Below are 27,837 nucleotides of genomic sequence, written 5' to 3' on the forward strand. Positions count from 1 at the left end.
CCACCTTGGGAGACACCACAGCTTCCACCAGCACCATGGCAGATCCCCTCATCCCTAGAATCAGCATCTAGGGCAGGTACAGAGCCCTCCCAAACTCTGGCAAGGATTGCTCCTGTTCCCAAAAACCCATCTTTTGTTTGTGCCAAAGGAGCAACTCAACAGGGAGAGATCTCCACAACAGGAAGGCAAGTTCTGGGTTATAGTGTTTGGAGGACACAACAGAGCCCAAGGATTAGCTCCCAAGTGAGGACATCTGCACTCCTCAGTGGGGCAGGTGCCCCAGTGCAGACCCCAGCTTGGGCTCCACTCACCGGGGATGCTGGAAATGCAGAGCACGTGGGCGTTGCAGACAGTGAACTGGTCCACCACAGTGCCAGGCTGGTTGGCATCAATGATCACGACTTTACTGGTGGACAGTGTGCTAGTGAGGATCCAGACACGGCTGGATGTGGCATCCATCTCATGGAGCTCCTTTGCCTTTGGGGGAGCAAACATATGGGCCCAATCAGCTCTCCTCCTGAATCAGTCTGAGCCTCAGCAGTGCTTGGCAACATTTACACATGGTGTAATTTATATTAAATTATACATTCTATTCTATAGTAAATTTATTTTCTATTGTATATGTTTGTATATTAATTTATATTTTAATTTTTACTGATCTAATTTCATTCATATTGCTGCACTAGTATCCAGAGCACTGGACAAAGAGCCTATCTGGCTCCTTAGGGCAAGAGGAATTTGGCCACTAATTTTTCTGTTGAGATGTCCGACGAATATGTCACTGAATATTCCTTCAGCCAGAACACCATGAGGCTGGGATGCACCTAACTGATCATCTTAAGCAAGCTGGTCTCAGAAGAGTATAGGGCAGCAGTGTAAGACAGCTGTGGAGAAAAATCCCACAAACCATAGAGGATACAATGTCGAATTGTTATCTGCAAATTACAGCATGCTTCTTTAAAAAATACAAAACTAAAAAACTTAAGACTATTAAAAACCAGAACTGGGTTAAATCTCAAGAACTTTAACTTCTGGTCCAAATGGACTCACAGACTCTATGTCTCTGTTCTTTTAACAAAGCTTTGCCTGATTCTATTAATTTTTTTTTTTTTATTTATAATGATGAGGACTCCATAATCTTCCTAGCAACCTCACCAAGCACTTATTACTAGGATTTTTTTCAAAACTCCAAATGTTTCAAAAGAAGAAATTGGAAAACTTTATCCTGGATTATTTGTCCCAAATCACACAGAAAGTTACAGAAGAGCCAGAACCCACAAGTCAGAGCATTTTATGGCGAAGTACTGAGAGAGGGGGCATGGCAGGGGATGGAATGAGAAAAAACATCAGAGAAAAAAAAACATTTTCTTTTCTGACCTTTTTCTTCTCAGGAGATGTATGGTTACTTTTGTTGTTCTCGCCTTCCACTTCCCTATCACAGGTGAGGGGATCACGCCCAGGATCCAATTTCTGCCCATTCCCAGGCTCCGGTTCCAGAGGTCTCCATCCTGAGAGATTGACTCCAGCTGCACACCACAGCTAAGGAACAGAAATAGGAATCTGAACTAAGAATTCTGCAGGATCCAGGGTCTCTTTGAATTCAGGCATCTTTTGGAGAACTGTCAAATGTCAAATATCTAAAACATTTAGTTGGAAACACCAATTCTTTCTGATTTCTAATAGAAGACAGTCCAATTGAAAGAAGGTAAGATAGAGAATCTCCGAGCCCATAAAAAATGACTCTTTTTTAATAGATGTGGCTAAAAGAGTTAAAGAAAATAATAAATCAGGTGTGTAGCTGAAAAAAGGTTTCTCCAGCGTCCTCGGTTTTTCCAACTCCGGGGTTCCTAAGTCACTGCAGCAAAGCAAGCCAGATGCTTAATGGGTTCAAACTGACAGTGGGCAGGTTTAGATGAGATATTACAAACAAATTCTTCCCTGTGAGGGTGGGCAGGCCCTGGCACAGGTTGCCCAGAGAAGCTGTGGCTGCCCCATCCCTGGAAGTGTGAAAAACCATCTGCTGGTTTAGCTCCCACATAACCAGTGTGGGGTGGAAGCAACTCACTGCCTGTTTTCTGAAATCAAATCCAGCTAACCTCCTATGAGTGAGTTTTTTAGGAGAATGCTGGGAACATGACTACAGAAACAAATACTGGATTTATTCAAAGCCATAGAGGAAAGATGCCGCACAGGACGTTATCCAAAGATCACACCAACCTTCCAGAAACAACAGCTGTAAGGATATTCTTACAACGTAATACTCAGGATGATTTCTAAAAATCATCTCTGAATGAAGTTCTGACAAACTGGCTATTTCAAAACAAACAGTTACTTCAGGTAACTGTTTGTGGTACCTGCAGAGACGACCACCCCTTCCCAACTGCCATTCTACTCAAAACATTCTAGTATTGATAGACACAGCTTCACAAAGATCTGCTCCAGATAATACTGGCCTGTTACCAGTGAATCTGCCAACCAGAACCAGCTGCGAATTGTGTCCTTAAAATACTTTTTCTTACATCCACTAGAAATCACCATTCAAGAAGAGGAAGCAGAAGACAGAATTTGCAATATACAATGTCAAAAAAGTAGATTGTTGTAGAAATTGCAGGTCTAGTGACCCAAATTCTTTGCTTATTTCTTATCTCCTTTCTGGACTGCATGGTAAGCAGAGACAACATACCTTCATGGTTGGGTCCTTCTCTACTAGTGGGCGACAGTACACAGGCACGGGGACGTTTTTCATGCGAGTGTCTTCCTGACCACCATTGGGACTCAGCTGGGGGGAGAGAAGATGGAAAAGACAGTATAAAACTGCAAACACCAGGATATGGCAAGAGAGGTGTAATCAGAGTGGTAGGACTGATCAGAGCTGGTTGCTACTGAGGTTTCCTATCACATCTTGTGTGAAACAGAGTCCCTATGGGAAGAGGAGCAGCCCACCCAATAGACCATTTCCCCATCATCATTGCCCCAGTGATGACTAACAGAGGCTACATGTGGTGCTGCTGATGGAGAAAGGATGCTCCCTGCAGAGTTAGGACGCTGGCATTGCCTTCCATCGTGACAAATGGGCTTGGTGAACTTAAAGTTCTTTTCCAAACTTAACAATTCTATGATCCTATGGCCTGAACCTCATCCACTTTCAAGCCATGCTGGAAGGCTCCTCCCTTTCAGGGCATCTCTGACCAGTTAAATGAGTCACAAGCCAACAAATGAGGCTGATAATGTTTGATTTTGTGTTACTGATGGGGAGAAGTGAGTGCAAGCAGCATCTGTTTTTAATACTAGATAATTGTTAAAGTTCTCAGAGTATAAATGAAATAACTAATGTTCAAGCACAATTATGAGGTCATTAGCTAATGACTAAGGGTACCTCCCCTCAGCCTGTTCAGAGTGTGGTCCCTACCTGCTTGTACTTGGCTGGGAGGCTCCAGCCACAGGCCTGCAACCGCCCGTCGTCATTCCGCACATGCTCCCGGACCTGCCGGTACTGCTCCCGCTTCTGCTCCCGGCGTGCCGAGGATGTGCAGTCACTGAGCAGAGAAGCACAGCATTACCTCTCAATCAATGGTTAAAGGCAGGAGCTGAGGGTGAAAGGAGGGTGGCCAGAACAGGGGAGGGCACACAGAGCAAACCAAATCCAGCTGTGAAAACAGATGCAGGGAATCAGAGAAAGAGAAACTTGAGGAGCAGACACAGGCAGCTGTAATCTCTCTGTCACCTGTGCAGTGTGGCAGGCCAAGTCATTGTCATCACCACTTAAAATATTCCAAGAGCCCTTCAGAAACAGGGAATCACCCTTCCCTAAAACCTACAAATCTAGCAGATCACACCAATTTTTGCTGAGCCTTTACGATTTACTGATCTAATGTTTCCACCAGGAAGGCATTTTGACTTCTTCCCCTCCTCACTTATAGCCAAGTATGGATTTTTCTGTCCATTTTTAGGCTTTCTGTGCTGACAAGGAAAATGTGCACTTACTGCTGGTTCCAAGAGAACAACTCCAGCTTTGCACTAGCAAAGGTTAAACCAAAAATTGATCTGTGAGCTTTTAGGCATGTTTTAATATAAACAAAAGCAGTTTGAGTGTCAGCTCCAGCTCTCAACAGATTTTTTAAGTATCATTATGAGATACAATCAACATCAGCAGAACAATCAAATCCAAACCAAAACTCCCTACTTATACACACACACACATAGCGACATATTTACTTAAAACAAAACACACATCCTGCTGAAACAAAACACTTCCCTGCTCATGCTTTCTCCCCCAGTGTGAGAAGGAGAGCACAAGCAGCTCTGATGATGTGCAGTCCCACTGTGTAATGCACTGCTGGGAAGCACTCAGACACCACAGCAGGACTGTGAGATGCCATCAGAGAAAAAGACAGAAGAAAGGCAGTGGGTATCTACAAGGTACAAATTTATCCTTATAAAACAATTACTCTTCTCCTGAGCCAGTGTCTTCTCAACAAATCCTTCTTATTGCAGAAGGTATCCTACTTTACCACCACATCCTCCGAAGTTCTTCCAAAAAACCATACCACGTGAAACTGCACAACCTCGCAATGGCAGAACACGTTGTGAAAGTCAGTAAAGCACAGAAGAGTTTTCTCCCTTTGTGTCAGAGACACAAAGAATTGTGGTAAGACTGCAGTAGCAACATCTAGAGGCTCATTTTTAGAATGGTTAAGATTAAAACCTAATATTGTAATTTAAATGTGCTGTGGAGAGAACTTTTGTCTTCACCTAAACTCCTTGTCAGAAGTGTTGGGCAGACATTCCATCCAGTGCTGCCATCACACTCCACCACAAAAAGCCTACTTCATTCCATCCCAGTCAGCAAATATGAGTGCAGAACTGAGCTCAGGCCAACTCAAGCTGCAGTGATCCCTGCTGAGATGATCTGTCACGGCCTGGAAAGCCATGGTCACAATATGCTTGGGAGGACGAGGTTTGCTGAGCCCATTCACACAGTAACTGATGCGTGAAAGCTCCAGGAGATAAACCACAGGGGACAGACATACTAACATCACACAGTTTCTAAAGTGGAAACCAGCTTATTTTAGGAAGAGCTGCAGGGGGGACCATGCTTGGCATACAGCCCATGACTCACTCGTCAGGGAAGAACTCGAGAGTGCGGCTGCCGGAGGAGATCTGGCACATGGTGTGGCTGCGCCGCTGGCTGAACCCCGCCGTGGTGGGAGACTTGTAGTGGATATTCACAGAGGGGTAGGTCCTCTTTGCTGGGGGGGGACTGGAGGAAGAGCTAAACAGACGGCTGAAGCTGGGGACAGAAAAAGGCCAACAAGTAAGAGAAAAGGTGCCTGGGGAGACAGACACCATAGATACACAAAAGGGGAAGCAAGAGGTGCAGGATCAGGGACCCTACTTCAAACCCAGAGCTGCATCCTCAGTTTGATAGGCATAAGGTGTTTTTAGCTTCCAGGAATGGACACCTTCTGAAAACAGCCCTTTATTCCAACTTACTGGGAGTGTATGAATGTTTCCATTCCAGGATATTCCTGAACTTTTTCAGCTTGTAAAACAAAAGCAATGAGGATGTTCAGATCTCATTTTAATTTGACTAAGGACTAAGGAAGCCCTTGAAGGCAGAAGGATTCAGCTAACAACACTTTCATCTGACATTTCATTAACGTCAAGGTCCAGTAAGCTGATGTCTAAAGTAGAAATGGCAACATTCCCCTTTTTCTTAATCTTGCACAAACCACCGAAGAACTTACAACTGCCAAATGGTGGATTTCTTCTTCTCCTGGACGGATGGGTGCTCACGGGAAGCTCTAAGGACAAACATAGCCAAAGCAAGTTAATTTCAGCATCTTTACACAAGCTTCTGCCAAGTAGCAGGTCATTTCCATCAAGGAAGCCACATCAGAAGTCAGAATCCATTCTAACATGTTTCAAAACAAACCAGAGAAAGGGACGTGCACTGCCCTTCAACGCAAGCACACCCAAACACTTTAAGTTTCAATGTTGACATGAAGTGCAAGCATTTCAATGTGAAGCTTTATCAATTCCCTGTAACACTGTCACTGCCATAGACAGTCTGGGAACTACAGACCCCAGCATTACAGTCACTTCAAGCCAAGCCTTTAGAATTCATCAATTAGAAGCAATACTTCACCCTAGAGCTTCTCCCAGCTTCATTAGCACACAAGAAACAAGCAAGACAAATAACTGCCCAGTGTTTCCAAATAATGGTCTCCAAAACAAGAGATTTGCAGTCCAGGTTAAGGAACATGGGAGAAAGAATTGGGTATTAGGAGAGAAACATCTACAGTTTGGAAAACTTCCAGCACTTCTCAACCCCTGTGTTGGTAGGGGTTACATTGACACAAGGTCAAACCAGGTTCTGTCCTACACAGGGACATTCCCCAACACCCAGACTCACCTGATCATCTCTGTCCACCTGACAGCCTCCTGGAGCTCCATCAGCCTCTCCTTGTACTGGTTGCGCTCCATCAGGACCCGAGCCATCTCCACGCGGGTGAAGCGCCGGCGCTGGGCAATGGGAATGCTGTCCTGTAGAGGGGAGGAGCACTGCTTCAGCCAACAAAAGATGGAATGGGATTGAGGTTAGTACAGGGCAAGTCAGGAGACAGACACATATTTGTTAGTTCTCCTCCTGTCCTGCCTAATTACCCCCCAATTTCCCCATATGAGGTGCTAGTTTCAGACAGTGAGCTCCAAACTACGGCCCACGGACCTCTGGGTGTTCTGCAAAACCATGGAATTTAGAATGAGCATCACCACCAACTTGAGCACATGGCCCTCACACACACACATCCACACACACACATCCCACCCCAGGACTATTGCCAGCAAGGTGCTTTCATAGTCTACAGGGAGTGATGAGAATTGACAGTGGTCCGTTGGTCCAGAAGTTTGGAAACCAAAGTTTTAATCCATTAGCAAAGCCAGTCACAAGCAGCAGGGAGCACCACATAATGCCATCTGTCCCCTCAGGAGGACTGGAAGAGGAGGTATTCTGTTAGTACAGACAGATGAAGGTAGGACACAGGAAACTAAAGAAAGGCCTTTTCATCTTTGATGACACAACTTGACCTTCTAATGAGGGCACAGGTGGCTTTGGGTTGTGAAAAACAGGAATGAGATTCTGTTTGTCTCTTTTGAAGAGTGGAATATGAGAAAAATGTTGCTAAATTGGGAAAAATATCTGCCAAAAAAAAAGACTCTGAGGATTTTGGGAACTCATTACTAGGGAGTGGCACTGGGTTGTGCTACACTGTGTGGCAATTCCCAAGCTGGTGAGTGCTGCAGAGAGCTGAAATAGTTCTTATTACCAATTCATTATTAACTAATTAAATTAACCAATTCCATCTCCAGCCTCCTTGAACTTTGAATCAAACCCGTATGACTAGTCAAAACAAGAACTGTATAAATGAAAAGGAATTTTTTAATTATTTTTTTAATTTAAAGGAAAAAACAGACCTTCTGTCAGTTCAGCTGAAAAAAAAAACCAGCTCTTGTCATCAGCTCACCAGCACAACTTGAAAATGTTCCCATCTACCTCAATTCTCAACTGACCAAGTTCACCCAATTAAGTCAAGAGATTTAGGCTTAGAACTGAACCTCCTCTGATGCATTGTACAAGTAAGAAGATAGTAAGACTGACAAGCACTGTATCGAATTCCCTGTCACAGCAGGGACACGTACAAGGAAAATCTCTACTACTGCTTGGTTTGTGGTTTTTTTGAGCTACAGCTGGTCTTTGTTGGAAAGCCTCTAGTCAAAACAGTCTGAAGAGCTGTGCTAGAAGAACAGCCCAAGAGTCTTCTCTGCCTGTATTCTGTAAGAGGCAGTACTGGCTTATAGAAAAGAATTAACAAGAAAATGGTGCTGCAGCACTAGGACAAGGTGGCAGTCACTGCTGCAAGGCTGGCTGTGTAACCTCGATTTCACTGCCAGCACGGGGACAGGCTCTTCTGGAGAAGCCTGAGTTGTAACACCTGAGGTGAACCTCACTGCACACTAGTTTAATTCCAAGTTAGGAGAAGCAGATGCAATGGGACGGTGCTGAGCAGGGCCCTGCTCTGGCATCGGGCTGCAGAGGCCACATCCTGCACAGTGCTACTGCCACTGGATCGGCTGCTCCGCTGCGCCAAAGTCTGGTTTGGAACTTGTACGAAAACGTATTTCATGGTCATCAGCCACAACCTGTTCACCAGCCTTGCCCTCATCACTAACAAAGGCACATCAATGTGCATCTCAGGACATACATATGAAGCAATATAGGTAAGTATATCAACCCCCTTTCCCCGCAGGCATTTTAGTAATGTCATATACCAATTCTGTACAGAGATAGCTGCTTACATCCTCCACCTCCTCTTTGGGCTCTCGTCGGGCAACGATGGCTTCGGATTTCACTCTAGGAAACAGGAAGAAAGGGATCAAACCAGCAAGTGACACCACAGCTGGCCCTGAGGAGGTTTAGGAAAAGTACCAGCTATGGGAAGGTCTGGCTATATCCATCACAAGGGAGAGATCTCAAACCACATGTACCAAGTGTACAAATTATGAGATGCTTCTCTGATATTTTCCCTCTTCCAGCGTGAGTTTCTGAACTTCACCAACATCACGCCACTTCTTTCAAACATTGTTGTGGTCACCAAAATACTGGAACAGTCCACCCAGCTACTATTTCTGAACCATAATCTATGTTCAAATGTTTTATGAGAACATGGGAAAACTGAGCCATTATCAGCAGGGAAAACGCTGGCTTAAGTGCTTCTTCTGGGCTGCTTCTGGTTTCAATGTGATTCTGTGTGATTCAGTGCAGTGAAAAAAGCACCTAATGTGAAGGACAGTTTGCCAAAATGGTGAAGAAGAGAACACCAAATCCCTGATTAAAAAATACTTAAAGTATTTGAGTACTTTTAATTTCTTTAAAAGAACATTATGCATTTAAAGAATCTGCCTGCAAGACTACTTTCATTTCAGACATTCTGAACAATGGAGAGACCAGTCTGTGTTATTCTTGGTGATTCTGAGCTCAGACCACAGAACCTTCCAGATTCCAGCTGCAGAACAAACCCTGTCCTCTGTCCTGAGCTCCTGCAGAGTCATGCACAGCCAGCCACAATGGAACTGTGCTGCTCTGAGCCCCAGGAGGTAGCCTTAGTACAAGGATGTGAAACCATCCCAGGCTTCGGTTTCTCTAGTGTGAGAGGAAAACAAGAAGTGGGATCTTCCTGTATCGAACTTTAGAATCTCTTTTGCCTCTTCTCATTCTTAACATGAGCAATGAAATTATCAACAGGGGCATTTAAATATTGCTTGTGCAACTTTGCATGAGCTCTTTCAGCAAATGAATGGGCATTCACTTCTCTCAGAATTATCCTGGATGCTAAAACAATCAAGCTCTAGGCAGTTTCCTTCAAAACTACTGGTTTTGAAATTCCCTTTTTTTATTATTTTGTTTGGTTTGTTTTTTTTTTGTTGTTGTTGGTCTTTTTGGTTTTTTGGTTTTGTGGGGGGGGTTTGGTGTGCTTTTTTGTTTGGTTGGTTTTTTGTTTGGTGTTTTTTGGTTTTGGTTTGGTTTTGGTTTGGTTTTGGTTTGGTTTGGTTTTTGTTTGGTTTTGCTTGTTTTGGTTTGTTGTTGTTTGGTTTTTTTTAACTGCAAATTGAAACCCTTAAGGCTTCACTCCTAGAAGCCTGGATTTGAAGTTGCTGCTGCAGAATCCTAATTCCGGGAAGGAAAATTCTGGTTTTCTAAGGTTCAATAATCCATTTCAATCCAATAAAAACAATGCAATGCTAAAAATATCTCACCCACCTACCATCAGCTTTGTGCTGCTCTGGAAGGTACCTTGGAATGCCAATGCTAATCCCATGAGTGAAACGCAGCCAAATGAACAGAGGAGGTGGGTTTATCACTCCTCACTCTCAGCTGCCTGGGGCAGGGGGGTAATCACTCACCTCTTCAGCTCTTCCTCCAGCTCCTTGACTCTGGTTTCTATTTTGGCTTTGGCCTGCTTTGTTGCTTCCAGCTCCCCCTTCAGCACTTCCTGCTCCCCAGACAGCTGGTCCACCTTGGCAATCAAATCATTCTTCACAACGTTCAAAGCATTTCTTAAAGGTGTGAAAGGCACAATAAGCAAAAATGCCCCAAACCAGGAGCTGTCCATAAAACAGACCTTAAACTAAAGTCACAGACATTACAAAGATTGTTGAAATGAGCATGTTAAACAATTTAGTCCATTCCTGTATCCTGACTCCTTCAGAAGATGGCTGAACACTGAAGAAGGCAGATGTAGGGTAACCTATCACCTGTGCAAGGTTCAAATCTATTTTTGACAGAATGAAGGTCCGAAACATGCCTTTCAAAACTTCTGCCATCCACAATTGTGGATAATTGTGCTTGATGGCAATAGAAATACATATTTCCAATCAGCTCCAAAACATCTTGAAATGATAAGATCAGCAACTTCCTATCCCAGTGAGTTCTCCATCTCTCCCCTGGGAGTACTCTGCCTTCTCCTTCCTGGCTGTTCAGCCTTAGTCAGTAGTTAGTTTGCCAGCCTTTCTCAAAAACTAACTCCATTACATTGTCTGCTTCTCCTCTATTAACAATGAAATCTTTGAGAACTCTTCTCTCAAAGAATTTTCTTTTCCAAGAACAAACCTTGCAAATAAAAACTTCTGAACAGCAACATCCTCACAGAAGGCTCAGACTCCCAAGTGGGTCTGAAGAGAAGCCCAGAGGCTTCTCCTAAGTGCCTGCAGAAAGGAAATGGTTAGGAAATGGCTCAGGAGAGCAATTCCTCTTCTACAACTGAAGGAATAAGTATTCAGGAGAACCCATCAGATAAACAAGCGAGCCCCTGTGAGGCAGGAGTTCTGGCCAAGACTTACTTCAAGGTGACATCTCATTTATAAACAGGCAGGCAGATCAGAGAATGTGACAGTTCCTTACTTGGTCTCCAGCAGCTGCGAGTTCTCCAAGAGCAGATTCCCCACTTCTTTGCCCATTCCTGAAAAGAAAGGCCAGGCAGTTTTCACCTGCTCTCCTAGAAACATGAAGCTTTTGTAGCACTGCCTGACTCATGGTTGAGGAAGAGAAATCACTTTCGCTAGGCCTCCCTAGGCTCCTGTGTCCTATGTGGGAGAGTGGAGTGTCTCTTGCTGAATGACCAAACAACACCAGCAAAGACACCTACGTGTCCTGTAGAGAGCCCAAATTCAGACCTAGCTTCTCATCCTGACCTTCACAGACCTCCCTGAGAGGGACAGAGGGGAGAGCTTCCCTAACACCAATCAGGGCAGTCAAGGTGGTAACTCCTGGTTCAGCCATAAGCTATTGTAAACATTTTTTATCATTCCTCACAGAGAAAGAAGGTAGCCTTTGGGTTTTTTTCACAAAGGACAGCAGAACACCGCCCAAGTTGCTGTCTTGATCTGCACATCAGTGATGGCTTACCTTTCCTAGTGTAAGCCAAATTTTCTTTTTCTCAATACAGATTTGGGATTGTGACTGTGACCAGTTTCACGTACATGAAAGGCTTCCCAATACCAGCCTTCTGCTAGAGCAATTTTAATAGGACTGCAGCTCGTCCCTTGCCCTATCTACCTTGAACAGCTTTCTCACAGGTGTTTAAAATGTGAAGTGTCGGTCCCATCACTTCAGACCCACACTCAACAACCACACCAGACACTCTGCACTTGCCCTTGGGCACCCATGTACTGCTGCAATCTGCAGACTGGGTTACAAGAATGTTGACAAATCTGGGGCTGAGAGTGAAGGTCAAATTCTGTAGTTCATAAAACCAAAGGAATTGAAGGACCAAAAGCACATCTGGATTGTTTCCTCCTGCTAGGGACTTGCTGAGCCCCAGGGTCAGATTCTGCCTTACAGAGGGGAACAGAGGCCACCTGAGAGCTGAAGGCAAAGAGGCCTCTCCCTGTTGGGGGACAGTGCTGAGGGTGCAGCTCGTATCTCACCATGGGTCCCAGAGCATGAAGAAGTCTCCCCTACCATCAGTGTTTGTGCTGCAGGTGCTCCTTGTCCTGCCCTCTGAACTACCTCTTCCTTCACAGTAAAGACATCAACAGTTTTCATGATACTTCATTTGCCAGTTAATTAGTATTTGCAAGAAAATTAAAAAAAAAAAAACAACACAAACTTTAAGTAAATGAAAGTTAGAGGAACATGGCAGCACATGAGAAGTGAGAACACGCCACAACACTCCAACATACAGATCCTCTTCCCACAGTTAAATGGGATGAATTTATGATGGTAAAAGCAAATTCCCAACAAGAATGAGTAAGAAGTAGCATTTTCAAAGAACTTTTGAAAAATTAGCAGACAGATAATTAATCACTTTGATGTTTCAGGCAATGTGTTCTTTGGATGCTGTGCCAAAGAATATTCCAAAAGCACAAAAGTGGGAAACACTAACTGCAGTGCAAACTGCAGGGTATTTTGGGTTGGTAAGGTGAAGGATCTATAGCCCTTTTTTTTATGTCATGCTGCTTGTTGGTCAGAAGACTCAGAAGTCCTCTGTTCATTACATTATTTTCTTGCTAATTTTAAGTGATGCTACAAATAATCATAAAAAACACTTAGCCTGTAAGGCATTAAATTGGCACAAGGACATTACAGGTGATGAGGGACATCAAGGGAAACAGATCATCCCCATCTTTTTGGATTAAATCATCCTCCTTCCCATTCTTGAGTCATACATCCCTCTCTGCAGCTATTTTTGGGAAAGAAAGGAATTCTGGGCAAGAGGGTGAGCTATCACGCCAGAACACAGCATTCCATCAGTATCCTCACCTTAGCTTCTACCTTACTTGTGTGTGACACAGTGACAACCCAGTGCTTCAACCAGCCAGAGGTCTGAAAGACTGGTCTGGCAATAAAGAACTGGATGAAGCCTCCCAGAGCCATGGAACGGGCACTGTGGGATAACCTTCCTTGCGCAGGCTGTAGTGGGACAGCCCTGCTCGTGGGAACAAAACCCAGTGTGGAGTGGACTATAAGGAGACCTCTTCACCCCTTTGTGGTGTGGAACAGAGAGGAGAGAGATCTGGGCACAGCCCTGTCTAGCAGAGCTCATCCTACAGCGCCCTCCCACAGCCAGGCAAACAGTGTGAAGCATCAAAGCGGATAATCAACTACACAAAACAGAGGAGAATCCCCAAACCACCTCTACAGAGCAGCTGCATCCTGCTTCTTGGAGAGGTGATGCCACCATCACAAAAAACAAGCCAAGGTAATGTAAGACATATGGAGGGATGGTGAGTGAATGGAAGGAATTTGGAAAAAAATGCACGTTAAAAGAAAAAGAAAAGGAAAAAAATAAAAAAGAAAAAAGGCCTTCGCCTTACCAAAGAAATCATCCCGTACTATGAGAGCCATCCCATACGAGAAAGGGAACAGAAAGAGATGGGGACAAAGGGGAAGAAAGGAAGAGAAAAAAAAGCAGCCATTAAGTACCAGTCTGTAAACAGCAAACAGAGCAGCTCATCAGCACGTGTACAATGTGTGGTGCCAGCACATGTGAGAAAGTAACCTTGTTCTGCTGCAGCCTGACCTAACAGGGACTTCCACCTGAGAGTAGCACAGAATAGTCTGGGTTGGAAGGGACCTTAAAGACCACCTCATTCCAACCCCCTGCCTTGGGCAGAGACACCTTCCACTAGCCCAGGTTGCTCCAAGCCCTGTCCAACCTGGCCTTGAACAATTCCAGGGATGGGGCAGCCACAGCTTCTCTGGGCAACCTGTGCCAGGGCTTCACCATCCTCACTGTAAATAAATTCTTCCTTATATCTAATCTAAATCTCCCCACTTTTAGTTTAAAAACATGACCGCATGTCATGTTGCAACATACGTCAGGACAAGCTTGAGATGACCTCATCTGCTTCTGCCATCTTCATCATTTTTCCTGTATGACATATCCTTGAGTTTCCCATCACCACAACAAAGGCAGGTCAACAGACATCATGAACAGGGCAAGGGAAGGACAGGAGCAGTGAGAAAAAAAAAAAAGAGGGTATCAAAGCTTTCATCTGGCCTAAAAAGGCCCAAATCCACCTCTGCACTGCAACAAACTCCAACTCCGCTTCAGTGGGAGGTTTTCTGAGGAATATCCACACAAAAGGTAGCTTACAGTTTGAATGAAAAGAAAGGATGATGCCACCCCTTTCTTTGTATCATCACAGAGGCCTCCCAGAGCGGTGCCGGGCACAGGGATGGGTCAGAGCTCATCACACACCTCATCATACCTCTGCAGCTGCCAGGTCACCACAGGGAAAATTTCACCCAGTTTGCACTGGAATCAAGAGAGCTCCCCTTGACTGAAATCACAAAAGGGCCCAAGTGAGTTTTACAGGAAGGTGCAGAGCATGGCCCTAGGGCAGCAAGCACCTTCTCCAAACAAAGGACAGAGCCATCAGTGACAGATGAGCCATCACCCACCTCCTGCCAGAAAGACACAAGCTTTGCCACTCTAACCCATCAAGAAAGTGTCTTTAATGTCAATACCACTATACCCTAAGTTACCTGGTATGCACCAGGTAACCCCCACAGCAATTGGCACATGGAGGGATTCCTCACAGCACAGTGAGGAGGAGAGGATAACGGGACCCTCACTCAGCCTGTGCCCACCCAACTTGTGCTACAAGCACCCTTCCTGGTGGAAAAAGAAAGCCATTTGAGCCCCAAGACCTCGAGGCCATTCTGACACTGTGGAGCAAACCTGGCCAAAGCCACGCAAGGAGAGCAGGCTGAAAGGCAGCAGGAGCGTGAGCAGAGCGGGAACCTCCTGCTGTGGGGAGCACCAGTGTGAGGCAACAAAGCGAGGCGAGTGGGAGAAGTCTGCAAAGCCAACTGTGTTTGGACAAGAGCAGGGGAGTATCACACGTGTATACCACATCATCCAACCTCAACCAGGAAAAAAGAAACAAGAAAGGGAACTGAGCAGGAGATACACACCTGAGAACTCCCCTACGCGCCATGTCCAGCGAAGCACAGAGAGACGAGGGAAAAAGGAAGTGAAAAAGGATCAATCAGTGACTGAAACCAACAAAATCAAAATTTTGTTCAAAAAAAATTAACAATGATTCAGCCATTTCAATGTCAAAAGGCATGAAATAGTAAGGACGGGACCTGCCATGGCTGTCGATGGCATGACTCTACATATAGGACAGAAAAAAAACCCCAAGGGAAGGTAAACTGTGGTACAACTGCAATCACACAGCTCAGCTACCCTCAGCTTTCCAGATGTGGATCCCAGGCAATCACATCTTCCTGGATTGGGTAAACCTTTACTTTCTCATTTTCTCGTTACTTTGTCACGTACCACTAAACACGGAACAGCTCATTCCACTACTTCTCACTTTCCTCTCCCCTTGTGATTTTAACAACTAGATCCTCTAATAATAACTGTGCTCTGCAGTGACACTTCATTTTGCAAAAGACAATTAGTTGCATTTAAAACCTTTTTGCAGTGCTGGGACATGGTTTGATAATCCCATTTCAACATCTGCATACAACACTTACCGCTAACATAGCAGCATTTCTGTCTTCACCACAGAGCCACTGTTCTTTAATTTCCAAAGCAGACATAGTTGGTTATCCTAAACCTGAATCATAGAATGGTTTGGGTCTGAACGATCACCTCGTTCCAATCCCCTCTGCCTCAGGCAGGGACACCTTCCACTAGCCCAGGTTGCTCCAAGCCCTGTCCAACCTGGCCTTGGACAATTCCAGGGATGGGGCAGCCACAGCTTCTCTGGGCAACCTGCTCACCACCTTCACGGTAAATGACCTGCCCACTGAACACAACCGAACTGATAGTGCTCCTCTGTGTCCCAAAACACCTGGAATAGCAAAGAGCAGGAAGGGGTAGCTGATACAAGGGGGATTGGGAGAAGAGGAAGATGGGAGAAGGGAAGCCTATGCAGGACTGGGAGGTAAGAACCTGTGATTAACAAGAGAATATGCAGGAAAACAGCCAACTTAGTGCTCCTAAGGTTGTAGGATGAAGAAGGGAATTTGGTCCCCAACTACCACTAGTTCTCACTCCACATTTTTCTTGAGAATACTTCCTATACATATTCACGTATGTAAAGCTGTATTAGAGGGGAGGGGAAACCCATGTTTCATTTGTCATCTTATATTCAGAAATTGCAATGAAGAATGCCAGTTTTGTTGCAGGAGACGCTGACCACTTTGCAGATATCCAGAAGCAATAAATGGGATTTTCCATTCCAGAATCAGACTTGCCTGCCAGACCCTTCTCAAGGGTAATTTCTATAGGTCCTGTTTTTAAGGTCCTCTTTTAATGAGATTTCTCTTTCTTTAGGAAACTGAGACAAAAAAAAAGAGAAAATTCTTTACAGATTGATTGCAAAGTTTTGAGAGACTGGAGAAAGCATTAAGCCTTCACTTAGGTGGGGTTAAATTCATTAATTCATTTGATTTATAGAGAGAAGTGAGCTCCAAATATGACCAAGAGAGAACTCTTTCAGCTTGTGGATCTTGTTTTTTACATCACATTCATACAGCACCATTTCCTCAGCGTCTCTTCAGACTCAAAGGCACAGCACAAAGAGAGAACATTCTAACAAGGCAAAATTTTGGATAATGTTGACGGATTTGTCAGCATTATGATCTAGCCCTTTTCTTATACCTTTATCATATTTTCTTTTGTGCTTTCTATTGTGTAAAGCAAAAAAAAAAGTACCAGACTCATTTCTTGTTGAGAGACATGACCCCGAGACCTCTCTGTGCTTCCTCCCTTTGTACAACCCAGCAACGTGTGTGTTCATTTTAAAGAACACTTATCTGTGCACAGAGTCGCTGGCCAGAACTCAGCAAGAGGATTAATTAGACCAACATTTCACACAAAAAAAGGCACAGTCCATCTCCAGGTTTGAAAAGGAATCAGGAGAAGCCTTCCTATTCTGCTGGCCTGCCGTGGGATCACCTGCAAGGGTTCTACTGCTCTGCCCAAGCCAGAAACGGTACCAGCACAGAAATGTCCTCCTCATAAGCCACACCAGGATCTTCAGAGGCCACACTTACGTGGGCCCTGTTCAACAAAGTCTTTGTACATTCTTATTGCAAGTGGTAACTGCTAAACAACAGACATCTCACCACTCTAAAGTCTCTGGGCAGCCTTAGAGCTGGAAGAGGAGAAGCTCCTTTGACTTTAACTGAGACTGTGGTGAACAACCTCGCAAGGTCTGGGCAGCTAAAAGCTTTGGTTCTTTGATAACAACAGTCTGCATTTCTCCCTGATCACTGGGCAGGCTACAGGGTGATCCCGTAGGGAAGTGGATTCTCAGAAGGCAAGCTTCCAAAGTGGGAGGCAGGTTGTCCAAAGCAACTCAGACATCAAGCAAGTAATTTTCCAGAATAGTAACTCTTCCAAGCCAATAATCCCTGATGCCCCAGCCATTCTGGGGGCAGAAGGAAAGCAGCAGTTGGCACAGTTATTAGTGGAGAGAGTCAGAGAAGCACCAAGATAAAATAGATGGTCAGTGGCAAAGATCATCCATGGTTTTAGTGCTTTGATTCTGCTAGGAAGAGAAGTCCCAATAATGTAAGGAGATGGCTAACTAAAATCCATTCCACAGCAGGTAGAGAGATGAAGCTTTAACCATCACAGGTAGTTCCTACTGTCAAGCTTCTCTTTAAGCAGGAGTTCCAGCCCTTCTGCAATGGCTGCCATCATCCAGGAGATTCTCAAACCTGGAAATCTTGCTTTTCCTTCAAAATACTTAATTTTGAAAATGTTAGCACATGTTGGCACCCACCACTGCAAGCAGAGAAAGCCTGAGTGTTCGGCCTGAGCCTCTACAGATGTTTTTCTTCTGGCAATCTTGAGTTGCAGGTGAAACAATAAACGACTTGATGCTTCAGGCAATGGTCATCAACCCAGGCACAAGGGCTCTCTCTTGACATGCTGTAGGACTAGCACCATGATTTTAAAAATCAGCCCAAACCTACCAACATCAAAAAGCTATTTTGAGCATTCTGATGGTGGTCTGGATCTTGTCCTTACATTCCAGTCACACTACTGTCTAGAATAGTAACAATTTCACAGATATTTGTCTTAGATGAAGTAAGAAGTTTTGTATTAACCTCCTTTTCAGTCTTCAGTCCACATCTTCAAGGTTAAGTTTTTGGTGAATAGGGCAAAATCTACCCCCTCTGCTGAAACATACCCTTTTAAAAAGTCCTTATACAAGACGCATCAAAGCTGATACAAGTACCTTCCAATTTGTGCAAAGGTGAGATGCTGCAAGTCTGTGACACGATTCAGTTCATCCTGTTCTGGACACATATACAGAACCAATCTTACAAGATTATCCTTAAGCAGCTCTACAATGGTAATCACCAGAAAGGAAATGTTCACTTTAAGATCAGATCAGATCTCTTTCTACCAAGTGCACAGAGGGCATGTTGCTGGAGTCCTCATGTCTCCTTAAACTCAGCAGTAACATGGAAAGTGAGATACACAGTTCTGAACTCCGTCAGCTGCCCCTGTCGCCTGAGCATTCGAGGACCACTTGTACTGTCCTGATGCAGGAAAACAGTCAGCAGGAATTAAGAACATGCTTAAATTCTGTCCAAAATTAAGGTCTAGATACTCAAGAGTCTGATACAAAAAAGTAAGGAGAGTAAGGGCTCAGAGTGCTCCCTGAGGCAAAGCTGCTTCTCTGACTGCTGCAGAATCCCAGCCAGGAATACAGCACACAGGCCAGCTGCAGGTACTACAAACACTTTCAAAACCAGCCTAAAAAGTTAATTACTACATGTCTTAGGCAAACTGTAGAAGAGTAAATACTGCATTACAGACCATGATATTTCCACATAAACTTCAAAAACTTAACCAAAGGTTACTTTCTTACAAGTTTCAAACAAATTGTTTATTCCAAGTACAAAATTACTGGGGGGAGCAATTCGTGGTGCAGAAGCAGAAGGAGCAAATTTTGGCTTCAAACTATTTATGTGGGAGAATCCTATAGAAAAATAACTTCTGCACATAAAGACAACATAAAGAAAAGATACCAAACAGCTGAGGTTATTTTCTAAGTGAGTGTTACTGTACTGTAGGTACATGCTTCAGTCACACACATCTCAACTTCCAGGCATTTTAAAAAAAGCTAAACATCCAAGTTCTGGGAAAAGAAAAGAGAATTTAACTGCTTCTGGAAGCTTACTATATTGTCATTGTACCAGAGAAAACAGAATGGTTCTAGTAAGGTTTTACCTAGCAGATCTGCTCCTTCATCAACATCTCCAATGACCTCAGACCCTGCTGTGGACAGTTCATGGTACAGGGAGTCTGTGTTGATGCCAAACGCTTTGTTCACAATCCCCTGTGTCGGGCTGTTGTTGGAAGCAAAAGAACAGAAGGAATCTTGTTACCTGGCAACATTTAAGCTCAAACATTTGTCTTTGAAATATTGAGCATCCCAGACCAAAAGCCTGAGAGCACATTCCACCCGTTCACCATGGGTTGAATGAGGGAACGTACCAAGTCAATAAAATAGCATGTTTTATTCACCATACTGTAGATTCATAGAATGGTTTGGAAAGTTGTTGGCCAGTCTTCGCGAACGAAGAACTGGGGAAGGTCTTTACACCTTCCAGCCTGCGCATTGGATTTTTTAGGTGAGACACAGTGAGCACGGAACTGAGCCACATCTCATTCCAATCCCCTGCCTTGGGCAGGGACACCTTCCACTAGCCCAGGTTGCTCTAAGCTCCCTCCAACCTGGCCTTGGACACTTCCAGGGAGTCAGGGGCAGCCACAGCTTCTCTGGGCACCCTGTGCCAGGGCCTGCCCACCCTCACAGCCAACAATTTCTTCCCAGTATCCCATCTAACCCTGCCCTCTGGCAGTGGGAAGCCATTCCCCCTTGTCCTGTCCCTCCATCCCTTGTCCCCAGTCCCTCCCCAGCCCTCCTGAAGCCCCTTTAGGCCCTGGCAGGGGCTCTCAGGTCTCCCTGGAGCCTTCCCTTCTCCAGGCTGCTCCAGTTCTCCCAGACTGCCTCCATAGTAGAGGTGGCTCCAGATCTTGGAGCATCTCCCTGGCCTCCTCTAGAATCTCTCCAGCAGCTCCATGTCCTTCTTGTGCTGAGGACAACCACTTATATCATGCACAACCTCAAAGCTCGTCCAGATGATTTCCTCTGAAGTCATACTAGTTAAGGACTATTCGATATTTGACAAGAAAATTTCAGCTTGCAGAAGCTCTCAGCTCTAATCTGTCAGACTGTGCAAGGATTTCCATGCTCCTATCAATCTAGATAGAAACCTCAGACAGCAGTAAGACCAGACAAGGAATTCAATGTTGAAAACAGCAGTGGCCTTTCTCCTTGGCCAACTAGGAAGTGCAATCAGCCTGAAGGGTAAATTTTCTTTTTGGATGATACTATGTGCTGAAATGCTTCTTCACATGTCACCAAGTATTTTTCATTAAAGGTAAATCAAGTTAATATTTTCTAATCTTATCAGATGAGAGCAACATTTCGACCTCTCAGTGTCTTTGGTACCACCAAGAATCTTGCCGCATTTCTTGACAGCCTCATGGCTCAAACAGCAAACACCTGCTATAGGAGGTGAGGGCGAGGCAACTTTTGGGATTGTGGCTGTCTGCTCTAAAGTGTGGTCTTAATGTGGGTAGAAACACTTTGCCTGCCTTGTATGAGGGGCATCAGCCAGCATGGAGAGGCAGTGCAATTTTTCCAGCAATCTATCGGAGAGGTCAGCACCAATGGAGATGATCTCAAGTTGTATGGCTTCCTTACTATTTAAATCATATCTCAGGGCTTACAAATGGAGTGTGGTAGCTGCCTCTGATAACAGAACACTGCAAAGAGAGGGGGGAGAAAAAGGAGAGGTTTTCAATTACAGAAAAATTCCAGCTACCCAGACATCTGAGAGCACTGAGAAGGAACAAATGGTGCCGTGATGGAACTGCAATTAATCAGTGCATGCAGTCTGATGGACAGCACAAGTGACAAGAGCAACCAGCACTCAGAGTCTGACCTGGAGACCTAATTCACCTTGAACCTTCCCCTTCAGCGCTCTGCTTTCAGGGCTGTATGTATCACAAAAGCACTCTGCTTGCAGAGCAGCACACACACTGTCAGTAGCTTGAGTTCGCCTGTCTTTCCTGTACCTTTCAGTCTCACCTGGAGCTGAGAGATTCTTGCCTGAAGAACCCTAGTGCATCTCTCTGTTTTCTTCTTCCCTTGGGTTTGACCAATTTTTGATCTGATCTCATCAGTCACTTTTGTTTTTCCGAAAGAGTGCTGTTTCAGCTACCTAGATTCCTTCTGACCTTAAAAATCATCCATGCATCCTACATATCCCCAGGGGAGCTTCACTTTGTGTGCCCTCCCAGCTGAGAAATGCAGGTGTTATTGCTGTTCACACCCTTCTCAGTGACAGTGCTCAAGAGGGTAAGCAAACCCAGTCCAGACTGGGACGGTGAAATACTCTTGCCTTCACTCTGCCAGGATACTATTTATCTTCTGCATATCTGTAAGAATTTGGGAGTTACTTCTGCTGGTGTAATGCCAAATTACCCACTGGACAAGGGTAAAAGGTAAAACTTAGTAAAAGTAAGTCAAGCTACTTGAGTCTAGACTAATACATGCCTCACAGAAATGGAGTGCCAAAATTAAGAGCCTTTGGGGAACCTCCTATTTAGTACAAAACAGGGGATGGATGGGGACCAGAGCAGCACAGCAGTTCAGTAAAAGTCTGATGATTCTTCTGAAAACTCCATTGAAGTCCTCAGTGCACTGATGGGCCCCAATTGCTCTGACCAGCCTCACCCAGCACTCACACCCATCCACTGGTCCCAGGGCTCCCTCTGATCTCAGGCCTGTGCCTTCAGTCCTTCTCTGAGCTGCACCTGCCTTCAGCCCCATCTCCTGCCGCTCCTGGGTAGCACTGGGACTGAACTCATGCCCTTGCCTTGTCTGCTGACAGAGCCCATTACCAGTGCTCTGCCCTCCCTGCTCAGAGCCTGCAGGACTGGGATCCCTGGGGTTACCTCTGCTTGTCCTCTCTTGTGGGGCAGCCCTGCCTCTCCCCTCAAACACTTGGAAAAAATAAAAACTGAAAAAAGCTTGAGGTTTCAAAATGGAACTCAGCACTGAGCTCTTATTAGACAAATGCATCTCTTCCCTCTTTCCATGTCCTCTTTGCTTGTCTTGAACCTTCTGTTGCATCATCATCTCTCTGTCCTCCCTGGCCCAGCAAGGCAAACAAGCCCAATCCTGGGTCAGCTGGACAGACCCTGCTGCAGATCACCAACAACCTTTTTGGAGAACCCAAAGCAGGTCAGGATCTCTGACCCTGACACTAGGTAGAATATATGGACTATGTCAAAAAGCTGCCTTGTGAGCTCAGCGTGAGCCAGAGGATCTGTTCCTCGCTCTTTGTGAAGACAAGTGGCAGAGCACACAGGGAAAAGTCACAAACAGTACCTGCTACCCGTGCGTTCCAGGCGGGGGTCCTGACACATGTCCAGCTCTGGAGTGGAGTCAATGATGTCCTGGACATCGGACCACTCATCACTGCTGCCCATCCCTAGGTAAGACAGTACATGTCATCTACAGCATCAGGACTTTCACAGGACAGTGTTTCTTGAAGGGACTTTTACAGCTTTGAATATCGAGGCTTGAAAATTTTATGGTGCCACATTCAAAGTCTTAAAATCAGCACAGAAAGTGGCTGAAGGCACAATTGCAGAGCAGGAACATCATAAGCAATCTCCCCACCCCCACCATAACAGAGCATCACCAAGGTCACTGCCCTGAATACCCAGTAAAATGGGATAAGGAGAAATACATCATGCATTGAAGTAAATGCAAAACCCCCCTTTTTATCTGCCAGTAAAAACTCTTCCACCTCCATGCAGCATTTGCTGAGATGGAAGGCAAGTGATTTTCTGTACAGCTTTACAGAGGTTACTGTTGTTAGGAAATGACACTATTTAGTTTTACTAGAAACAATTTTTCAGCACAAATTCTCAAGTCTACAGTGGTTTAAATATCCATTACAGTGAAATTTCACTTCAAATCAATACATGAAATCTGCTCTGGATTCTGTGTAATCTACAGCCTGAAGCCAGTATTTAAAGAACAAGGAAATTCCTCCTCTAGTCAGATCTCATTTATTGGATACCAAACTCTCCAAAAGCTCAGACTTCCACCTACTCTAAACAAGAAACAAAAACACAAACACAATGTCTGTTCACACAAACACAGTTCCTGCTCGCACAAGGAATTCCTGAAGGATTAAGGACCTAATTTGTGAATTACATTAGTCCCTCAGCGACATTAGATGTGAAGTTTTTGACCTTTCCAAACGGTCTCAGTAGCCAAATATACACAGCCGATGACAACTGGAGTGTTGATTTGATTCTTTCAGGCTGGCATTGTGCACCAGCTGGCAACATATCCACGCTGGAAGACAAAGCATGATGTGGATCTGTTGCCAAAGCAAGGCATCCACACCCAGCAGATCTCACACAAACACCGCCTTTCTCAGCTTTATTTTATCAAGCTGAGAAGCTTTTCTCCAAATACCTTTGAGTACATTTTTTGGTAGCTCAGCTCTAAGGCACGTGCATCACTGAGAGACATTTTAATTACAGATGCATAAAATACATAATTAAAATTCAAGTATGTGAGTTTCTTCTCAGCATGGAGAGCTGATTTTGCATTAGGGGTGAGAAACAGCTGAAAGGTTGAATATGCAAAACACATAGGAAAGACACAACTGTCTGCCTTGAGCAGATCCCACAACATCATACTTCCACCAAGGAAAAAAGCTTCCACATGAACAGTGACCTCACAACTGCACACATACAGAAGAGAGATGACTTTGACCCAAGAAAGCTACTGATAGTAAATGAGCTTGTTAAGCAGCAACTGTAAAAATCAGGGTATTTACAGGGCATTCAAATTACTGGCATCCATGCTTAGCTTATCTGATACAAGTGTTACGTGGCCTTGCCTTGGCCAGGACCACAGCCAGACCACAATCTAACAGCTGGCTGTGCAGAACCTGTATGCTTCTACAGACACTACCCCAGTTTCTGGCAGATGTACATTTGTGACCCTGGGACCTCCTCAGGAAAATACAGACTGGGACTCAGTCACAGCAGTTCTCATTCAATGCTACAGCAAAAGATGCTATATGCTGGTTTATAGTCTTGATTTGTTAGGAACCAGCTTGTGAATGTTAGCAGAGGAATTTCTGCTTTCCAAGTAATAACTTGGGGAAAAAGATGATCAGCTGGTTCAGATGCCAACCTTGGAGACTTATGCTCATCCCTGTGCTTCTGCAGATTTTTCTAGTGACTTTCAGCTAGTCTTACAGTCCTTCTGTATGTTAAGTTCATGAGCAGTAAAACAGATCACTTCCCATTTCTGATGGCCACTGCAAGTCTGAATACAACCCGGGGTGAGATCTGCTCAGACACTGCATGGGCACAGAAAAGGCCTTTTATCATGTTATTACACCATTTATTTATTAAACACCCTGGTGCTAAAGCTTAGGTGATGGTTTTCCTGATAAGAAATCATTAATTCAAATTACTAAAGGACTCTGGGAAGTGGAAAGAAAACAACTGTAACTTCCAAAGACTTTGGGGTGTTCTTATATGAGGAAGAGACTAAAAGAAATCAGCTCATTTATCTCAGAAAACCAGTTGGATACAATTGCTATTTGCAATCCCACATCAGGGTGTGGGATAAACACATAGAAAGGAAAATAATTATTTAATCTGACAAATTTGGCATTGGAACAAATGGATAAGAATACTTAGGAATAAATCCAGAAAGAAAACTAAATATAAGCTTTTAACTGTTACAGAAGTTCAGCCTAAGATGGGACTTGACTGCTTATGAAAGAGGTTCCACAACATGGATGAACGCCACTGCAGGGCACTGAACTCAATGACTTGTCCTCATACTGTGAATCTGTGAAATTAATCACATTGCCGGTGTTTCAAAAATTTGCTACGCAGAAAACTGCTAACATCCAATTAACCCTGCCTCACTCATGTACCTTCCACGCCAGGCTTCCTCACACTCCATACTTACAGTGCAGTCGCCCAGCCTCTCCCTGTAACAGAGACACAAGCATTGGGAAGTCGATTAAATTAATGACAAGCTGCCATACCTATGCTGACATTCCTCATCTCCTGTGTGACCTGGACTTCCATGTTCCGGCTGTTCCGCTTTTCTCGCGCCCTCTTGTTGCTCTTGGTGGTGCCATTGGTGTACTCGCTGATGGGCTGGATGCTCTCGTTCAAAGGGGTGACGGCAGCAGAGGGCACGGATGACGTGGGAGTGTTGGACTTGGTTCCCGTGGTGCTCGGCGTGGCAGCTGCTGAGGACTGCCCAGATTCGGACATTTCATCCTGGGGGCACTGTGGCAATTCCAGGGAGGGGGAAGAACAGAGAGGGAAAAGCAAGCTATACATTTCAGTTAATGTCCTATTTGTAGGTATTTGGCTGCCTTAAAGCATTATGGAGCATGGTTCTTGCTCGCTGTACCAGTTACAAGTCCAGTGCTTGCTGGTGATGCTGGGCACTGCCACCACAGTGAAGCAGCGAGTTCTCGTGCTGAACTCAGCAAGCAAATCCCATCTGTGAAAGAGCTGATATCCTTCCTCCTTTACTACTGAACACTGCTCTTCACAAACCACACCAGTGTGTGACCTCAGGAAAGATGGTCTCATCACAGGTGAAAAGCACCTGCAGCTCACACCGACTACAGTGAAAGCTGAAGGGCTTTGGCACTTGCGGCAAGCCAGGCCAGTGGTACCCAAGGCTGGAAGGCACCATGGGTATCACTTGGGAAGGATCTCAAGTGGCCTCCTGGAAGTCTTGGCTGATGTCATTACTGTAAGGCATCAACACACCTGGATGAGAGAAGAGCAAACTGGTTTTGCCACTGAACTGCAGAAGCAAAGCGGACACCGAGCTGGGATGGTCTGGCTTGGCTGGTGCAGGAGACCTATGTCCACAAACCCCCTTATGCAGAGCTAGCCAGGCATGGGTCCAGCTTGAGAACACAGCGGAAACAGGGGTGGTTTCCCACTTCCAAATGGTAGGATGACAAGACCCAAAAATTCAAAAAGCTGACAAATCAACGGAGAAGATGGATTCCCAGTGTGTAATATACAAAATGGCTCCATACAGACATTATAGCCCCATTTCTTGTCCCACCATCTCCTGAGAAACAGGGAGGCTTCGAGGCTCTGGTGGGGTTTTACACTGTGATTTGTGTTTGTCAATTAAAGCAGCACTGTTTCTCTCAGCTAAGGAATGTCTGACCAGTGCTGTGATCATCCCCAGACCCAAATGAGATCTTCCCACTCTTCATGGCAGCCCACTCTGCCATGCAGAGAGGTGACAAAATTAATGCTGAGAGTTATATGTGACAGTGAGTTGATACTGGGTGCAGTGACATTCAGCACCTGCACATCCAGACCCAGCTTTCATCTCCACCACTGGCCCCCCAACTCCTGTGCAAGTACTACAGAGATCCTGGTTCTGCTCAGAGACAGCTCTGAGCCCCCCAACCTGTGACACTGTTTCACTTCATTCATTTGGAAGTCTCCTTCTCTTGTCCTAATAATACTTTCACAATGTAACAAAAAATCCAAAATGGCATGAGCGAGAAGACTGAAAAAAATGGTGACTTAACCCTTTGCAGCCATTTTTTTTTTTTTTAAATCTGGAACCTTACTAAGATCTTCCTTTAATTAGACTGGCCTCCGATTGCTTATCTTAGAATGCCCTGATGAACACTGCACCGTGGAAACCAAAGGTTTTACACTGCACCTGAGCATTTATATTGGAAATTAAGGGTTTTTAAAATGGCGTTACCATTAAATGCAACCCGCATTTTGTAGAGTTTCTGTACTGTCAGTCCAAACAGCACCCATATTCCCACATGAATATCCAAACTGTCTCCCTGCACATTTGCTGGTTTTAGCATCAAGACTGAGATGAGGACTTTGCACTTAGGCTGCTACATGTGAAAATGACACTTCCCACCTCTACTTCATATTCCTGGTTCAGGAGCTACTTTTCTAATACGTCAAGAAAAAAAAAAAACACAAATGGGTATTTTGAGAACAAATAGGACACAGTAAGCCTTGGACTACCTCAACTGCAGTTCGCCTGCTGTGCTTTCTGATGTACAAAGTGACAAAGAGTATTAAGTGTGAAGTGCAACCACGAAACCTCTTTCCCCAAACAAAGCTGCTGTTGGATGAAAGAATTCAGAAATGTCCTTGTACCCACTGTAAGTCTATGAGAATAACCAAAGTCCAGGAACACTTTAGCATGCTAAGAGATACCCAGGTGGGTCCACATGTCATTCCTTTTTCTTATGAACCAGATGTCATTCAAAACCCCTGGATCATCAGTGTCTATAGGGTGGTATTAGTATCGGAGATATCCTGTAACTTCATCTTTATTGGCATAACCTGCCCCTCAACCAAAGCACACCAATGAGTAATTACCTTGGTCTTTCACTTACTCTTTGTTTATAGATCTGAGTTTTATATTTACCTAGAAAACGTACTTTATCAACCTACCAGCCTGCATTGGAGAAATTCTTCTCAAATGTAAATACTACCAATGTGCTCCTCTTCACAGCCCAGGAGCTGGTATCTCCATTTTATTGTCTGACTGCTCTGTTAATGCTAAATATTGCACTGAGTACAGCTGTCCTCTACAGCACAGAAGGCATTCTTCAAAACCCATAGCTCACCCAAAGAATACTCTCCATAGCCA

The 27,837-nt window shown here is 44.7% G+C and overlaps 1 protein-coding gene across 36 annotated transcripts in view; it reads right to left on the reverse strand.

Moving 5' to 3' along the window:
* The window catches only part of MAPK8IP3 (mitogen-activated protein kinase 8 interacting protein 3), a 70,943-nt gene that overhangs the window by 11,129 nt on the left and 31,977 nt on the right, over positions 1–27,837 (reverse strand). For 14 of the 36 annotated variants that reach the window (XM_027902707.1, XM_027902688.1, XM_027902706.1 and 11 more), the window contains 15 exons: positions 25,208–25,457; positions 22,504–22,606; positions 19,269–19,387; positions 14,981–14,992; positions 13,375–13,392; positions 10,961–11,018; positions 9,964–10,116; positions 8,332–8,413; positions 6,416–6,567; positions 5,748–5,804; positions 5,120–5,290; positions 3,410–3,536; positions 2,684–2,779; positions 1,378–1,539; positions 312–477 (listed from right to left, as the gene is read on the reverse strand). In XM_027902707.1, the coding sequence (XP_027758508.1) occupies positions 312–477; positions 1,378–1,539; positions 2,684–2,779; positions 3,410–3,536; positions 5,120–5,290; positions 5,748–5,804; positions 6,416–6,567; positions 8,332–8,413; positions 9,964–10,116; positions 10,961–11,018; positions 13,375–13,392; positions 14,981–14,992; positions 19,269–19,387; positions 22,504–22,606; positions 25,208–25,457 (1,726 nt within the window). The remainder of the gene's footprint in view (positions 1–311; positions 478–1,377; positions 1,540–2,683; positions 2,780–3,409; positions 3,537–5,119; positions 5,291–5,747; positions 5,805–6,415; positions 6,568–8,331; positions 8,414–9,963; positions 10,117–10,960; positions 11,019–13,374; positions 13,393–14,980; positions 14,993–19,268; positions 19,388–22,503; positions 22,607–25,207; positions 25,458–27,837) is intronic. The other 22 variants (XM_027902709.1, XM_027902694.1, XM_027902708.1 and 19 more) reach the window with 12 other exon arrangements.

The sequence above is a fragment of the Empidonax traillii genome, unplaced genomic scaffold (assembly GCF_003031625.1).
Source record: "Empidonax traillii isolate 1590-97213 ecotype Southwest subspecies unplaced genomic scaffold, ASM303162v1 scaffold903:size462939, whole genome shotgun sequence".
Lineage (NCBI taxonomy): Eukaryota > Metazoa > Chordata > Aves > Passeriformes > Tyrannidae > Empidonax > Empidonax traillii.